We start from the raw sequence: 18,389 nt of genomic DNA, 5'->3' as shown, positions 1-18,389 counted from the left end.
GTGGGAATAGAGAAGGCTGGTGACCAGGCTGTCTAGGATGCTCAAAGAGTCATTAACATGAATGTTAAAATCCTTTAATATAAGGGCAAAAGTGGCAAGGTAACTGTTGACCAGGCTTTGGAGGAAGGGATTTATTGTATAAACCCCAAAAGAGGAGAGATAGTTGAGAGCTGGTGGCAGGGGGAAGGTCTGGAAATGATGGGGAAGAGAAGTATTTCCATTCTTCCTCCTGGACCAGTTTCCTGGGAGCAGACGAGAAGGTTCATAAACTCTGGGAACAATGACCAGGGATGCAGGGTCTCTTTGGGCTGGGGAAGGGAAAGAGGAGAAGCCAGGTCTCTGTGAAGGTCAGAAGATAGAAGAAGGGCAGCAGGAAGAGGTCTGGGACCAAGGGGAGTTTGTGAAAAAGAAAATATGAGGGGGAGACTAAAACAGGAGGATGCAAGGGACTTGAGAAGGTACGTGCCTGAGACTTGATAGGAGGATGGGAGGAGTTTCAACTGAATGCAGATAGGTGAAGGGGGTGTCTGTAGCAAGAAGGGCTTCGGAGTTTGAGGGCCATAGAATGAAGATGCCTCACCTTTTGCTTGGGAATCCCATCCTTCAGGTATGTGGCTATGGTAGGGCTGGGTCAGTTCTGCTCCAATGTGGAAAGAGCATTAGATTTGGAGTTGGAAGATCTGGGTCCAAATCCCAGCTCTGAGACTTCCTATTCTGGTTAAGTCATTTAACCTTTTTGAGGCCTCAATTTCCTCATCTGTAAAATGAGGGGTTTGTACCGGATGATCTCTGAAGTTCCTTCCTAAATCTAGGATCCTAAGCAGTATTTCAACCTTCATTTGAGCTCCAGTTAAATGAGCCCCCCAGTCCATATCACTAGGAATAGCATGTCTTCTCTTCTTCCTTTCACAGATGAGGAAAGTGAGACTTGAAGGAGAAGCTTAGCTAACCCCATTTTCTATAGAGCCTAGTGATTTACTGTAATCCTTCCCTTAAGACTGCAAGAAAGATGTTGGGGAAGGATTATCCCCCATTTATATGTGAGAAAATGTGAGAAGGGAAGAGACTTATTCAAGGTTCCAAAAAATTGTGATCAGAACAGCAGACTCTGGGTATTAGGTCCTTTCTACCCCATCCTGCTAAATCCTGGGGGACAGCACCCTTTTTTCTTCATTCTCAGGCATAGTTTCTCCTCTTGGATCTGGCATATTGAATGCCTTGCCCTGCCCTTGTTGAGGGAGGGGAAAAGGAGACACCTGGCTAACTACAACTGCAATAAATTGATGACAGTGCCTCAGTTTCCTCAGCTCTGACTCTATTCAACTCCTCTGTCAAAGAAAGAATCACTGAATATTAGAGCTGGATGAGACTTTGGAACAGAGGATGCCCAGGCATGGTGACACACACTGTCAGACAGAAGGGGTGTTAGTACCTGAAGTGTCAAAGGCAGAAGTCATCCCTTTCGTTTTACAGTTGGAGAAACTGAGGCTCAGAGGGAGGAGGTAATATGTATTGTAGTGAGAGAGCTCCAAATTCCGTGCCCTTGCCTCCTCACTGCTGTGCCCCTTTCTCCCCATCAATCCCCTGCCTTGTCCATAGCTTGGGTCCCCCACGTACCCACAGCCCCACGCCCAGGACCATCACGAAGTAGATGACAATGACGGAGATGTCCGCAGCATTCTTGATGCGTTCCGAGGGGTGGGGAGGCGCGGGGGTCCCCGCAGAGCTGGGGCTCGTGGTGCTGTCCATGGTGGCAGGTTCCGTGCTCTCTGCCCCCGGGCAGGCTGGTCTCCACGGACAGACAGAACCTCGAGAACCTCGGTGGCGGCCCGGGCCCAGCTGCCTGCCTCTTTATGGGGCCTATGCCAGGGCTCCTTCTGCTGGCTGTGTTAATGATCAGCCCCGGGCCACCAAGGGGAGGGCAGACAAGGAGGGCAGGGCGGAGGAGGAGGGCAGAATCCAGAAGGAGGTGGAAGAAGGGGCAGAGCAAGGAGGGGAGTACCCCGGGGGGGGGGACGGGTCTGTCCCTGCTCCGAGGGAGAGGGGTGAAGGAAGGAGAAAGTCTCCCAGCTAGAGGTCCTTTAGAGACAAGGGGTCTATCTCCAGGGGGGTGATACTTCCCAGACTGGGGGAAGAGGGGACAGCAGAGGAAGGGAGGGCAAATTAGGTAACAAGGATTGGCCCCTCCAGGCTCCTTCAGGCTCACCAGAGAAAATAAGGGAGGGAAGGGTCAGAGCCAGGAAAATTCAACTCGAACTCGAGTCCCCAGTACTGAGGAGCCAGAAACCTCCTCGGGCCCCAGCTTGTACCTCCCTGGACTAGAAGGACTCCTCAGAACATGGCCCCAGTCACTCTCCCCATGTTGTAGTCTGTGGGGTAGACCGAGGGTCCCCTCTAAAGCCTCCAGCCTCTGCGTAAGGTCCCCGGTGAGACCTGCCCTCCGATTTCCTTGGAGCAGCCCCTTTCTCTTTGGGACAGCACTCATTGATTAGTCAGGCAGTCTTCCCAATATCAAACCAAATCTGCCTCTTTGCAAATTTGCCCATGACGCTCTGTGCTGTCTCCCCACCCCATCCCGGGCCTGGCAGAGCAAAGCTGTTCTCTCCTCCCCGTGGCAGCCCTTCAGATACTGGAACACAGTTTTCATGGCCCCTCCGTGCCACCCCCTACAGTTTGCTCTTCTCCAAGCTAAGCACTGCCATTTCCTTTGATGGATCCTCCAAGGGTGTGGGTCCACGACCCTTCCCCATCCTTGTGGCCTCCTCCAGCTCAGGGCACTTCTTCACATGGCCCTTTGCCCCTTCCTCAACAACGCGCCTACCAAAGATTGGTCATTATCTTTCTCTTCGGGTGTGTCTATTTGCCCCCTAATTGGATGGCATGATATCAAGTGCTTCACAAATCCTACAGGGCTATAGAAATGCTGGCTATTAAGAATAGAAACAAATATTTATTGTATTGATAATTATTATAATAATGATACAGCATGGGCAAACAACCAGTGCCAGCAAGAGTAAGATCTAGGTTCAAGGTCTGCCTTTGACAAACTGACTTTGTGACCCTGGGCAAGTCGCTTCACTGTTAATGTCATAAGTCTTCAAGTTTTAAAGTCATAAGACCCACCCTCCTTGGGGTCCCATAAGCATAAACTCAAAGGAAATGCACTTGTGGATTTGTTTCCAGTACAACCCCACCACTCCCCTTCAGCCACTAGAGCCCCACACTCCTCTAACTTTGCCTCCTTTTATTCACCACATCTCCTGCCTGGGCCAGATTCCTTCCCTAAAGGATTAAACAAAAGAGACCCAGGCATCTCAAGGTGAAATTCCCCCCCTCTACCAGTGTGTCCATATCTTTTCCACCAGATTACCTTACTACAAGTGCCCCTGAGATGACAGGATCTACTCCCTGGGCCTGTGGCGAAGGAAGTAAGATGCCTTTTTAATTTATTTTGGACTAGATTGCATCACAGATCTTCTTGCATTATCTGTCCCCCCAAACCCTCCTCTCTTCAAAACCTCCCCATTCCTCTCAAGGACACCAGTATTCTCCCAGTCACTCCAGCACATAGCCTGGTATCACCCTCAACTCCTTACTCCCCCGTCACCTAATGTAGCTAACATTTGCCAAATCTTATCATTTGTTTCTCTGTGTCTCTTCAATCTCTCCCCACCCACTTCTCTCTATTCCACAGTGACTCCCACACAACATACCCCCAATTCTCATCCTCATCATCTTTTTCCCAGACTATTGCAATACCTCCTCCTGGTCTCCTTGCCTCCAATCTCTCCCCACTCCAGGCCATTCTCCCTTCACTTGCCAAAGTGATTTTTTTCCTTTTTTTTTTTTTTTTTTTAGGTTTTTGCAAGGCAGATGGGGTTAAGTGGCTTGCCCAAGGCCACACAGCTAGGTAATTATTAAGTGTCTGAGACAGGATTTGAACCCAGGTACTCCTGACTCCAGGGCCAGTGCTCTATCCACTGTGCCACCTAGCTGCCCCCAAAGTGATTTTCTAAAGCAAAGATCTGACTATGTCACTCTCCTATTCAATAAATCCCATTGGCTCCCTTTTGATACTAAGACCAAATATGATTTTATTTTTATTTCATCCTTTTAAATTTATAATTTTGTGTGCATTTTATATACATAATTATCAATACAGTAGTATGGAACTGCGAGAGGATAGAACACTCGCCCTGAAGTCAGGAAGACCTGAGTTCAAATTTGGCCTGAGATACTTACTTAATGTGGGACCTTGGGCAAATCACTTAATCCTGTTTGCCTCAGTTTCCTTCTCTGTTAAATGAGCTAACAAAGAAAAGGCAAAGCTCTCCAGCATCAAGAAAACTACAAATGGGGTCATGAAGAATCAAACACAACTGAAACAATTGATAAACAACAGCGCCTATTTAATTTATAAATATGTATTCAGATATTGGGGATGAGGGCAGAAAATTTGCTTACACAGTCAAAAAGGTTTGGAGTACTCTGCCCTAAGCAAAGCTTTAATACTGTAAATGAAAGGGAATGAACTTCATTGAACTTCATTGGTGAAGGTCCTTTCCCTTTCTGGGAGTTCCCCACCTTCACAGATTGAGGATCTATCCTTATTAGTATTTCATTCTTCCCATTCTTTCCAATAGTTTTCAGATACAAACATTCCTGGAACAAGTCACTTTCCTACACCCCTTTTATATGTAATATTCCATAGATAATTGTCCAGAAAAATAAAAATACCTTCTTGTAATTCAATAAAAGCTTTGGAATGCCCCTCATCTTCCGTAGGTTCACGGAAAGCACCCTTGCTGTAACTCTAGTAGCAGACGGTAAGAAGAATGATGTGCCCCTTCACCTGTGCTCACAGAACAGCACCCTCTCTGATGAGGGCACCCTGCTGGGAGTTTAGTTTGAGAAAGAGCTTCTTTCTCAAGGTCTGGTATCTCCTGCCAGGTGGTCTTCAGAATCTTCCTAAGACAATTTAAATGGAAGTGACTCAGTTTCCTGGCCTGGCCCAGCTAGACTGTCCAGCTTCACAGGCATATAGTGATGAGGTCAACACAACTGGTAATGCATGTGCCAACCTCATTGTCAAGGTGAACCTCCTTGGAAAGGACACTGCCAAGATAGGGAACTTATCCACGTCCTCAAAACTTCTCCATTTGCTGTAATCCATAGTTCCACATAGGGATGGTTTGGTGTTGGCTGATGGAGCACCTGGGTTTTCTTAGTGTTGATTGTTAGAGCAAAGAGAGCACAAACAGCAAAGAATCGATCCCTACTGGGTTACATCTCAGCCTTAGAGGCTACATTGGGGTCACAATCATCTGCAAACAGAAGATCACGCACCAACCCTCCCTCCACTTTGGTCTTGGCTTGTAGCCTTTTCAAGTTGAAGAATTTGCGCTGACCTTGAGGCCATGTTCATCTTCAGTGAAAACATTGGCTGAAGGCATCATGCTAAGAAGCCTCTGAGTAAGCAATGCAACCTTGTTTCATTCTCATTGATGACAGGGAAATCTCAAGAGCACTATCCAGAATCCAGGCAAGCATGCCATCATGAAAGTGATATACAATACTGATGAACTTCTTTTTTTTTTTTTTTTAGGGTTTTTGCAAGGCAATGGGAGTGGCTTGCCCAAAGCCACACAGCTAGGCAATTATTAAGTGTCTGAGGCTGGATTTGAACCCAGGTACTCCTGACTCCAGGGCTGGTGCTCTATCCACTGCGCCACCTAGCCTCTCCAATACTGATGAACTTCTCCAGGAAACCAACTTTTGACATTATTTCCCATAAACCCTCATGACTAATGGTATCTAAGGCCTACATCAGAGCTAGCTGCATTGTATGCAGACTTCTATTCTGCTCTGGCATTTTTCCTGGAGTTGTCCAACAGCAAACACTATATTGACTGTTCCTTGACCCTCTCTGAAGCCACACTGGCTCTCAGGGAGGTGACCGTCTTCCAGGTAAAGGATCAACCTCTTGAGAAGGACTCCATGAATCTTACCAGCAATAAAGAGAAACACCCTTGTGATTGTCTTAGGACAACCTATTCCTTTTACCTTTATAGAGATGGATGATGGAGGCATCCTTGAATCTTGAGGTTGTTAAAGTTAACATGAAAGCCTGGCAATAATCCTGGATTTCTACTCAATTAGAGTCTGGAGACTGATTGGGCTATCACTGAGAAATGAGACTGCTCCCATGAATCTAAGAAATAGGCAGGATAACCTGAAGCTGTAGATTGGTCTTAAGACTGGTGTGAGTTTGGCTAACTAAATAGCTTCCCTTCATTCTTTAGTTCCAATAAAGTTAGGTTACATCAGCACAGATAAAGAAATACAAACATCCTTTGGGCTAGGAATGCTTCAGTGATGCTGCTTTAGGTGACTTGCAAACTATTAGAACTTGGTTTACTTTCCAAAAATAATCTACAAAAAAGTAATATGGTAAAGAGCAAAAGAGGCATACCAAAAAATTCCAGGGTTATAAAGTTTATTATTTATCCAGTAATCATTACACAAGTCCTACAAAGCACAGTAACATGCATTATTATATTTATTGGTCACTTAATAATTACTTAGCTGTGTGACCTTGGAAAAGCCACTTAACCCCATTGCCTTGCAAAAAAAAACCTAACATGTATATATATATATATATATATATATATATATATATATATATATATATATATATATAAAACTGTAAAGCTTTTGACTCAGTTCTGAACTCATGGCCTATTCATGTAGTTTAAGCATATAAAACATGTCCAAGTATCTTAGATGAAAAACTATTTTCCATTTAAAACATGTTATGTTTTAAGAATGATAAGGGGGGTGGCTAGGTGGTGTAGTAGATAGAGCACCGGCCTTGGAGTCAGGAGTACCTGGGTTCAAATCCGGTCTCAGACACTTAATAATTACCTAGCTGTATGGCCTTGGGCAAGCCACTTAACCCCGTTTGCCTTGCAAAAACAAAAAAAATGATAAGGACAATTTATATTGTTCACTGAAAGCATCCTTGCTGTAACTGTAGTAACAGACAGTAATAAGACTGACATGCCCCTTCACCTGTGCTCATAGAACACAGCACCCTCTGACCAGGGCACACTCTGCTGGGAGTTTAGTTTGAGAAAGAGGTTCTTTCTTAAGGTCATAAGAATCAAGTTCCTTGTGTTTCTGTCTTTAAACTATTATTATTTCTCCTAAAAAGAATTAAATATTAATTTCTCAAGCTGAAACAAAATGTTATACCTATTACTTGATATCTATAAATGCCATGAAACTATATGGCACCAATATAAAACAAAGGACAGCTAGTACACAGAGCACAGGACCTCGAGTCAGAAAGACTCATCTTCATGAGTTCAAATCCAGCCTGAGACACTTAATAATTGTGTGGCCCTGGGCTAGTCTCTTAACCCTGTTTGCTTCAGTTTCCTCATCTGAGCTAGAAAAGAAAAAGAAACTGCAGTGTCTTTGCCAAGAAAATCTCAGATGAAGGCACAAAGTGTCAGACGCAACTGAAACAACACAACAGAAAGTGACAGGTTCTATGTAAGGCTCCTCCACTCCAGGCCATGGAGCAGTTTTGCAATTGTTATCTCATTTGATTCTCACAAACATGAAAAGTAGAAGCCCTAATTATCTCCACAAGATCTCTTTCTTCTGAAAATGAAATCTACTCTCTCCAGATCTAAAGTGAATATCAGCTATGCCTAGACTTCCTCTCCTTCCCTATCACAAATTCTAGGACAGCACAGTCATTTTGTCTCAAAGTTTCCATTATTTCTCCCCCATAAACAAGTGAGAATCACATTCAGAATGGAATTTCCCCCTGTTGTCTCCACCATCTTTTTTAAGGATGAAGTTACCACTGGGGCAAATCATGGAGTTATTAGTTGCTCTGCTATCAAAAGGTGCCCAGCTGTGGACAATGTCCAAATAATTGGAGTTCCTCCTCTACCATTAGTGTGTCATGTCTCTAAGCCAGGCTTAGGTCCTATTCCCCACACTCTTCATCTAATTCTTTTTTTCTGGGTTGTCTGTAGCTTCTGTTTTTTCTCCTTTAATCCTCTCCCAAATTCTCTCCACCATTCTTTCTTCTTATTCCTAGATTTCCTCATTTGGGGATGCTTTCTTAATATACAGTGCTACACACACACACACACACACACACATTTTTCTATTCTGTTTCTTTTGAGTAAAGTATCCAGAGCTATTGTCTAGTTATGAGTTTCATATCACCAAGTCTCATCAATACCAACGAGGTCAAATTTACCTTGAAAGGGGAGGGAAGAGATAGGATTCTGGAGGCAGGGTTCAGGCATAAGGGGTGATAGGTAGCACACATGACCCAGATTAGGATGGCATTGACATTCACCACAATCCTCCTGAAGGACTCTTTCCACTTCTTCTGCAGGACAGCTCCTCCTCACTCAGTTTGGGACCTTTCTTTAATTGTTTCCAGTCCATGGAACACATTTCCTGCCCTCTGGATGCACCTTTGGGATTCCTTGGGCTTATCTGGGGAAGAGGGAGATAGGCCAGGAAATTTACTCATAAAAGGAGCTGACAAAAGGCTTTCTGTATATTATCTCATGTGATCATCACAACATCTCTTATGGGCAGGGGCTATTATTATCTACACTTCACAGATGAGGAAACTGAGGTAAACAAAGGTTAGGTAATTTGCCCTGGGTCACACAGTAAATATATAAAGTTGGATATCAATCCTGCTCAATTGTGACTCCTAATCCCCTACTCTAGCCATGGCATCACCTAGGTACCAACATTCTAGATGCAGTCTGACTAGGGTAGAGTTCCTGTACACTATGCCTCTCTTGATATCAGAGATAGAAATGTTGACAAGGACCAGGAGGAGAGTTGACCAGTTGCCACAGACATCTTTAATGAGCAGGGATCATGGAGGAAAGTCCATGTAAGTAGTTACAAGATTTTCAGGACCTTCATAACTGATTTCCAATAAAATCAATCTTTCCCTTCCCCTGGGTGGTGTTTTGTTTGCAGTCATTGGTTTCTTAATGCTCCTGTTTTCTTATAAGACAACCATAAATAGATGGAAACAGGAGCCCCAGATAGCTCTATTTCAGCAGATGAAAGGTTGGGCTACCTATCCCAGACAGTTTGCCAAAAAGTCAATGCTTTGCCACAAGGCAGGATTTCTTTTTTCTTTCCTTCCTTCTTTATTTCTTAACTAACAAAAAGAATTTTAAAAAAAATTTAATTTTTTCCAATCATTTGTAGACAATTTTTTGTCTTTACAAAAGAGATTTTTTAGCATTCATTTTTTTTTAATTTTGAATTCCAAAATTTTCCCTCCCTCCCCCTACCCTAATCCTAAAAATTTGATATAGGTTATATACGTTCAATCATATAAAATATATTTTCATATCAATCCTATTGTGAAAGAAGAAATAGATCAAAAAAGAGAAAAAGACAAAAATAAAGTGAAAATAGTATGCTTCAGGGCAGCTAGGTGGCGCAGTGAATAGAGCACCGGCCTTGGAGTCAGGAGTACCTGGGTTCAAATCCGACCTCAGACATTTAATAATTACCTAGCTGTGTGGCCTGGCGCAAGCCACTTAACCCCATTGCCTTGAAAAAACCTAAAATAAAAGAAAAAGAAAAAAAAATAGTATGCTTCACTATGTATTCAGATGCCAGCAATTCTTTCTTTGGATATGAATAGCATTTTCCATCATGACTCCTTCAGAACTATTGTGAATTGTTGTATTGCTGAGAATAGTTACATCATTCAAAGCTGATCATCACACAATGTTGATGTTACTGTGTTCAGTGGTCTGGTTCTGATCATTTCATTTTGCATCAGTTCATGCAAGTGTGAGGCAGGATTTCTTTCTTTTTTTTTCTTTCTTTTTTTTTTTGTTTTTGTTTTTTGTTTTGGTTTTTTCAAGGCAATGGGGTTAAATGACTTGCCCAAGCTAGGTAATTTTTAAGTAAGTGTCTGAGGTCAAATTTGAACTCAGGTCCTCCTGACTTCAGGCTAATGCTCTATCTACTGCACCACCTAGCTGACCTAAGGCAGGATGTCTAAGAGTCAAAGAGAGCCAGATGAATAGAGACAAATGGACAGTGAGCCACAGACTACCTGCTTCTCTCCAGTCTCCAGCTTCTCCTTAGTTCCTGTTCTCCTCTCGTCTGTCACAAAGAGCCTGCCACATACTATAACAATAACTATTTGGTTGTGGCAGCAGGCATATGGTACTGGTCAGAGACCACACTGAACCCCAGTCTAAATGCTGAGTCCTATAGGAAGCCTACCCTAATCCAAACACGGAGGGGAGGGAGGGAATTAATCTCTCCTCCTCAACCACCCTAAGCATTTGGTTTTTCTCTTTTTTGTGGCACTTTACATTCCAATTATATGTGTTTCCCAGTGGGTATTATCAGGGACAGCCTGGTGCAATGGGAAGAGGGTTGGGTTTGTATTTCATTCTCTGGAACTTACTACTTATGTGGCTTGGCCAAGTGACTTCATCTCTCTGGAATGAATTTTCCTCATTCGTAAGCTAAATGAGTCTGGAACAAGAGAAAGAGTGCCAGCTCAGAACTCAGAGAACCAGGTTCTAATCCTGCTTCTCATGCTTATTAGTATTATTAATTATCCCCACCTGGACCTCAGCCTTTGTTTCCTCATCTGCAAAATGAGGGAGTCAACCTCTAGCTTGAGATCAGTTACCTATGGGATCAAAGGTGGTCCAAGTTCTCTTCCAACTCAAAAGTCCCTGGCCCTTCCTGGAACTCAGGGTTCGTCACTCAGAGGTAAATCACTGCATCCTCATCCCCTTGCCGGTGGCAGCAAGAAGTTCAGCAAAAATACTGGACTTAAGGCAGCTAGGTGGCACAGTGGATAGAGCACTGACCCTGGAGTCAGGAGGACCTGAGTTCAAATCCTGGCCTCAGACACTTAATAATGACCCAGCTGTGTACCTTGGGCAAATCACTTAACCCCATTGCAAAACACAAAACAAAACAAAACAAAAATACTGGACTTATATTCAGAGATCTGAGATCTGAATCATGACTGAAGGGTGTAGGTGACTGAGGGAGCAACCAAATGAGGGGAGACACAAGGAAGTCTGCGGAAATAGGCATGGGGACTGAGGAAGGGAGAATTAAAAGGGAATGAGGGGTAAGGGAGGTCTAATCATAGATTATAGGGAGCAAATTTGGGTACTGAGAAAGGAGGGGGAAAGGGATTGAAGTGTGGCATTAGGGGCCAGTTGAAGGGCCTGTGCTAGTCCCTGCTGGAGAGAGCTGTGAGTGAAACAAACCTGAGCCCCAACCTTCTGTCTTTTCTACCTTAGCCCAAGTGTGTCATGTGTGTTGATGTTTTTGTCCGTCATTCTTGAAGAAGACCATGATGTCAGGGGAGGTCAGGGGAGAAAATTCCACAGGCCTCATGTCCCACTTGGGTTCATGTTTGTTTTTGAAGACCATGACGTCAGGGGAGGCGAAGTCATGAAATGCATATGAATTGGATTTGAGTGGGGGGGTGCAGTGAGTGAAGGGCAGCTAGATGGCACAGTGGACAGAGCCTGACAGAGTTCTAATCCAGCCTCAGACATTTACTAGCTGTGTGACCTTGGCTAAGTCCCTTAACCCTGATTGCCTCACATCCAGAGCCATCTCCAGTCATCTTCATTCCTATCTGGCCACTGGACCCAGATGACTCTGGAGGAGAAAATGAGACTAGGGACTTAGCACAGCCCTCCCTCACTCAAAGCCAATTTAAATGCCTTAAATCACCTCCTCTGAAGTCATAGGCTTCATCAGGAACAAAAGACAAACATCAGCCCAAGTGTAAAACCCTACATGAGGCCTTGTGACATTTCATTTTATTTGAAGCACATTTCTCCCAATAATCCTGAACAGTAAGTAATGTCTTCTTCCCCTCTTCCCTGATGAAAAATTGTAGCTCAGAAAGATCAGACAGGGGCATTCATTGGGCCAGCCTGCTCCTGCCTGGAAGTCACTCTGCCCACTCCCTATCCCCAAGGCCTTTATTTACTCCATTCATTCCTGTACCTCGTGGCCCTACGGCTTGGATACCTCTCCCTCCGTCTCTTCTAGCCCTCTCCTACCTGTCCCTGTGCTCCCATTGGGAGGGAATGGAAGAGGTCCTCTCCAGCACACTCCCATCCAAGCTGCCCATCTAGCTGGGAAGCTGGTTCAGCGAAGTCTGGAGCTTTCTCTTCACATGGATGCCGAACCTGATGACAGAGACCTATGGGAAAGTGACAGAGGGCTCCATCTTTTGCCTTAACCCTCCTGTGGCTCCAGAGAAAAGAGCTGAGCTCTGGATTACGAGTCATGGGACATCATCATGTTCATTACTTCAAGGGGAGCTCAGGGAGCAAGCACATCATTTTTTCAAGAGAGGAAACTGAGACTCAGGGTCTCAGAAGTGGGATGCCCGAGGTCAATGTGGTAATGGCAGAAGAGTCAAGATTTGAACCTACATAGTTGAGTCTCAGTCTTCATTCTGCCTATCCCTTTTACTATTCCCTCTGAGAGCACCTATGAATATGAGTTCATAAATTTAGGGTCAAAAGAGTCCTCAGAAACCATTCACTCCAAGTACCTCTTTTTATATATGGCTTGTACAGTAAGTACCACCCCCATTCCCATTCTTGTCCTGCGTCCATCACTCAGCAGGGTGTTACAGTGGCCAGAGCTTTCACTCCATTATACCCTCTGCTCCTTGAATCCCCAAGACTTCCACATTTGTCAACCTAGACCTCACATCCCTCGAGTCGGCTCCAACTCAAAGATCTCCAGCTTTGCTCACTGATTCCTTATCCCTGCCCTTCCACCCCTCCAGCTCTGCCCATACCTGCTCTTGGGTCTCATTGCTTCAGTTTTTCTTGTCCCAGGATTCCAATGCTGCTCCAGTCTCTGTTTCCTCACTTAGGATCAGTTCCAAATTCCTTTTGCTTTTCTTTATAGCTCTAGTGATTAGCATATTGTATGGTTAACACATAAGATATAAGATTTTCCATGGTAAGGCCTTATAGTTTAGCTACAGAGAATTACTGGCCCTCAATTTACCTCTGGTGTACAGAGAATCACTGACCCCCAATTAACCCCAATGTACAGGGAGGAGAGGTGAGCAGGATTGATCTTGCGCATGTTTTTAAAACAACTCCAGTATTTAAAAGTACCGCTGAATGTCCTTAACTGGTCTTGACCAGACTCTCAAGGCCATACTTGATGAACACTGCCTGTCTCTTCAGGAACTAGCCATTCCTGAATGTAAACACCATCATTCTTGGGGTTCAGGGAGGGGTGGCTCCCTCCTCAGACAACCTGGGAAATTTGGTTTTATTCCACAAAAATTGGCAAGAAGCCTTCTTTGTTCTCAAGCTATATAAGATCTAGTTAGACCTTAGCCTAATTGGTGTCTCACCCATGGAGAGGATGCTCTGCCTGGGACCCTCCTGATCAGGACACTGGAGGCTGTACCCCAGGACTCCCCAGCCCATTGGTTCAGATGTTGGAGCTCCCCCAAATCAATGATGTTTTTCTCTTAATATTTATGCTTATGTAGGTTTTGCTCTTCTTTTTGTTATGATTAGGACTTATTGGTTACTTTTGCTGAAAACTGATTTATTTCTACCTGTTTTATAATCACTTTATTGAATATACTTTTTTAGTTTTGTTGGTGTGAACTGTCATTTTGTAGGAGCCAATCAAAACCAAAACTCATTAATCAAACACATATTGCCTAGCAGAGTTGGTGGTTCTTGTCTTTCATTTTCAAAGAGGATCAAAACGGCATCACTATTTTAGAGTCTCGTAGGGGTGTCTGACTACATCTGACTAGGGTGATCAGAACAATATGAGTTCGGAATGTTAACATTACAGGTCAAGCACAGGTAGTCCATGTGAACACCTAGGATGGGTTCTCTTAACTTGATCATCTCTCATTTCCATTCTGCCTTGCACATAGAGCACAACACCCTCTCTGATGAGGGCACGCCACGCTGGGTGGTCCTATGCCAGTGTCTCCCATGCTGCATAATCAGTTCCAAAGTTCTAAAGAGAAACCTTCAGAGTGTCCTTGTATAGCTTTTTCTGTCCATTATGTGAGTTCTTGTCCTGTATGAGTTCTCCATAAAATAGTCTTTTTGGCAAGAGTAGGTCTGGCATTTGAACACTGTGGCCAGTCCCTCATAATTGTGCTCTCTATGGTAATGTTAGAATGCTCGGCAGTTGAGCTGGAGGAGGGACCTCAGTATCCAGGATCTTCTCCTTCCAGGTGATCTTCAAAATCTTCCTAAGACATTTTACATGGACGCAATTCCATTTCTTGGCATGGCGCTTCAGAGGTCTAATTGAGGGCACAATTACCTGCGAATAGAAGATCATGCACTAACACTCCCTTTACTTTGGTCTTGGCTTGAAGCCTTTTTAAGTTGAAGAATTTTCCATCAGTGCAGTAGCTGACCTTGATGCCCTGTTCATCCTTAGTGAAGGTGTTTGATAACATGGCTGAAAACATCATGCTAAAAAGCATGGGAGCAAGGACACAGACTTCTTTCACTCCAGTGATGACTGGAAAGTCACGAGAGCATTGTCCAAAAAGAGATTCAATGACTTGTCCAAGGTCATGCAGTAAGTATAACAGTTCTGACTCCTCCAAATCTAGAATTCTGTCCACTAAATCATCAGTGACTCCAAGAGTTCACCCTTTCCATTCATTTTTGTCCTCATTTTCCTGGTGAGGTAATTTACCCAATAGTGGATTTGAACCCGAGTCTCAGATTCCAATCCCAGGGATTTTTTCCTTACCTCTCACTGTTTCTCTTTACTTGCTAAAAATTATAAGGATGGAGGAGCTGAGCAGGATGCCCAGAATCTACAGAAGATCAGCATAAATCCCAGGGACCAAGTTGCCTGCCAGAGATAAGAACAGTGAGGGCATTAGGATTCCAGAACAAGGAAAAGAGGACAACCATGTTCTTTCTCATCATCCCCACCCTTCTGACCTTCTTTTGGTAACTGTCCTTGCGATGCTCTTTTTCTCTTCATACCTATCTAGTTGAACATCTATCAGCGTCTGTTTATCTGCCTTTTTATATCTCGCCCCCGCCCACTCTTCATCTGCAAGGTCTGGGCTAAGAGGAATCCGTGAGGAGCCAGGTAAAAAGCTTGTGAACAACTCAGAACTTGGCTCAGGCCTAATATTTCCTTCCTAGAGCCTTCAGTCCCAAATTCTGTCTGGCTTGGCCTTCTTTTGGCTTCTTTTGGCTTCTAGTTCTTGACTCTGTTCATGGCTCCCAGTGCAGACTTTTTCATGCCTCAATTGTCTTTTTTTTTTCCTTTTAGTTCTTTGGCAAGGCAAATGGGGTTAAGTGGCTTGCCCAAGACCACACGGCTAGGTAATCATTAAGTGTCTGAGGCCGGATTTGAACTCAGGTACTCCCGACTCCAGGGCTGGTGCTCTATCTGCTGTGCCACCTAGCTGCCCCTCAATTGTCTTTTGATATATTTGTTCCAGTGGGTTTTGTCACCTGACCTCCTCAGACCCAGAACTTGGCCCTGATTTCCAGTACTCTTTTCCTAACCCATGCCTATTTCCCTGGTCTCTGATTTGATGGTTAGCCCATGCATTCATCATGTTTATACTTCCTTCCTGATTGCCTTCTCATTGCCCAGTTTAATAATGATAATAATGACAATGGGGATTATGATAAAAGTGACATCATCTTCTTGTGCACCACCCTGGTCAGAGGATATCTATAGTACTGTGCTCAGAGTCATGTGCAACACATTTTGAGAAACAGATAATCACAATGAATAGGAGGAGAATAAGGGAAGATAAACAATGGATGGACATAAAGATGTCCATCAGTGGGGCGATAGATGGGGAAGAAGACTAATGGAGGAGTTGAAGAGGAGGAGATGGATGGATGAATGGATGGATGGACGGACAGATGGACGGACGAACAGATGAATGGATGGATGGATGGATGGATGGATGGATGGATGGATGGATGGATGGATGATAAATGAAGGCGAAGATGAAAAAGAAGTTATTTAGCAAGGCTGAATTGATGGTGACGAGGAAGAGAAGTAAGAGGATAGGTAGATGGATAATAATGAGAATGTATGAATGCAGAGAAGGAGGACGGATAGATGACTGCACTATGTAGTCCCTCAGAACTGTCAGTAAATATACTTAAGAAACCTAAAGACCCTTGGGACTTCCTATCTGACCACTGCTGCATGCTTTAGAATTCTGGATCTTTCTATCTGCCCTGAATTTATATCTCTGGAGCATAATACAGTGTTAGGCACACATTATGAACTTAATAATACTTTTTTCATCCATTTCTATATAATCAGGATGGACAGATAGATGACTAGATGGTAATGGTGATGAAAATGAATGAATAAAAAAGAATGAAGATGGATGGGTGAGTAGGTGCTATTGAAGATAATGATGAGAAAGAGGAAGAGGAGAATGAATGACAATAAGACAGCAGCTTTTATTTACATAGCAATTTAAGATTTGCACATATATATATATATATATATATATATATATAATTTCATGTTGCTGCTTGTCCTCATCTGTTCTAAGGCCCCTCCCTGCTCTGACATGCCCTGTTCTAAGGTTTCTCCCAAATGTGATGTTCTACAATTAGAATAATCCTTCAAGCATAGGCACTGACATAGGTATTGAAATAGTTAGTTGTATCCATAGCTAAATGTGTTCATATCTATGATTCCTGACAGCCAATAGCTACTTTCTGGCGGACACCCATAAATGACCACCCATTTATTTCCCAGTATCTTTGTTGCCTTTTTCTTCACCAAAATAATGGTTTGTTTGTTTAACTGATACCCTGTGTGATTATTGAAGATTTTTATCTTAACAAAATGTTATTCATTGAGCTGGGGAAGTCGAGCAAATCCTGCTTGTGTTTAGTCTTCCTTTGCCAAGGCTAATTATAGGTTTCTCAAGCACACTTTGGATGTGGTGCTGAAGTCTAATGAGGGGAGTGAAAGAAATACTCCATCGAGCGATAATAAAGGGGTCAAGGCTTGCCCAATCTACTCATTCAATGTTTAACCAGAGATTTTAATGGCCCTTTGCCATGACAAACACATGAACAGTTTCCTGCAGTTTATGATCCACGTTTAAGCTACATCTCAGGGCTATAAGGAACCTCAGAGATGATCATTCTTCTAGTCCATTTAAACTCCCTCTACCTCCTCTCTGATGAGTGGTCACCCATTCTGTGCTCAAAGACCTCCAGTCAGAAGGAGGTGCCAAAGTCACCCTCACCATGGTACAGCTCTCATTATTAGGATGCATCTTTCTATCTTGGCCCTGGTCTCCCTGGTTCTACAATACAGAACAAACTCTTCCCCATGATAGCCTTTTAGGTTTAATAGCATTTAAGAAAAAAATCCATTATGTTCCACCTGAGTTTTCTTCTCTACAGGGAAAACCCCTCCTCAGTTCTTTCAATGGACCCCCATATGACATTGACTCAAGGACCTCAATTGTCCTAACTACCCCCCCTCTGGACACACTCCTGCTTATCAATATGTCCCCTAAACTGTGGGGCTCAGGACCTAACAGAATCTCCCCTATATCAAGCCAGACCTGACTTTTCCAAGCCACTTCGTGACTTTGGCAAATCACTTATCCTCTCTGCATCTCACATCCTCTTCTGAGAGATAAGGGCGATAGACTTGGGTCCTCAGAAGACGCCTAGCGTTGAATTCTAGGATCTTAATTACATTTTATAGATTAGAAAAATTAAAGCTCAGAGAGAACATGGAAGCTAAAGCTAACATATAAGATAATACAATCCGAATCCTTGACAAATGGGAACAATGAGCCAGATCTACCAATATACAAGTTAATGGGGATAAATGCAAAGTCTTTCACTTAGAGTCAAAAAAATCAACTGCCCAAACATAAAATAGAAGAAGAAAGGCTTAGCAGGACTGCAGGGATGTTGATGCTGTCAAGGGAGTTCTTATTACCTTGGATTGATAGAAAAGAGCAAAATCCATTTTGAGAAAGACATTGAAAAGTTGGAAAGTGTATACAAGAAGACAACAGGGATGACTGAATAAATTTATCAATCAAAAATGGAGGGACAGATTTTTAACTTTGGAGTAAGGAAGACCTGAGTTCAAATGCTGCCTCATATACTTACTAGCTGTGTGATCCCGGGCCAGTCAAATCAAGCTCTCAGCCTCAGTTTCCTCATTTGTAAAATGAAAATGGCCTTGGCCTTTCAGGGTTCTTTTGAGGATCGGATGAGATAATATTCTTTCTAATAATAATATTCTTTCTAAAACAAATCCCTGTGTAGGGG

At 43.5% G+C, this 18,389-nt stretch overlaps 1 protein-coding gene and 1 long non-coding RNA gene across 6 annotated transcripts in view; both read right to left on the bottom strand.

Moving 5' to 3' along the window:
- Positions 1-1,749, bottom strand: part of LOC141498123 (solute carrier family 5 member 4-like) — a 41,298-nt gene extending 39,549 nt beyond the window's left edge. For all 5 annotated transcript variants that reach the window (XM_074201081.1, XM_074201080.1, XM_074201082.1 and 2 more), the window contains exon 1: positions 1,618-1,749. In XM_074201081.1, the coding sequence (XP_074057182.1) occupies positions 1,618-1,749 (132 nt within the window). The remainder of the gene's footprint in view (positions 1-1,617) is intronic.
- A 6,504-nt stretch (positions 1,750-8,253) lies between these two features.
- On the bottom strand, positions 8,254-12,252 carry LOC141498122 (uncharacterized). Its single transcript, XR_012471563.1, has 3 exons — positions 12,129-12,252; positions 10,493-10,563; positions 8,254-8,526 (listed from the first exon to the last, which is right to left on the bottom strand). It is a non-coding gene; the product is annotated as an uncharacterized LOC141498122 (long non-coding RNA).
- Between the last annotated feature and the right edge of the window lie 6,137 nt (positions 12,253-18,389).

Source organism: Macrotis lagotis, chromosome X (genome assembly GCF_037893015.1).
Source record: "Macrotis lagotis isolate mMagLag1 chromosome X, bilby.v1.9.chrom.fasta, whole genome shotgun sequence".
Lineage (NCBI taxonomy): Eukaryota > Metazoa > Chordata > Mammalia > Peramelemorphia > Peramelidae > Macrotis > Macrotis lagotis.
This window is presented reverse-complemented; position numbering and strand designations above follow the sequence as displayed.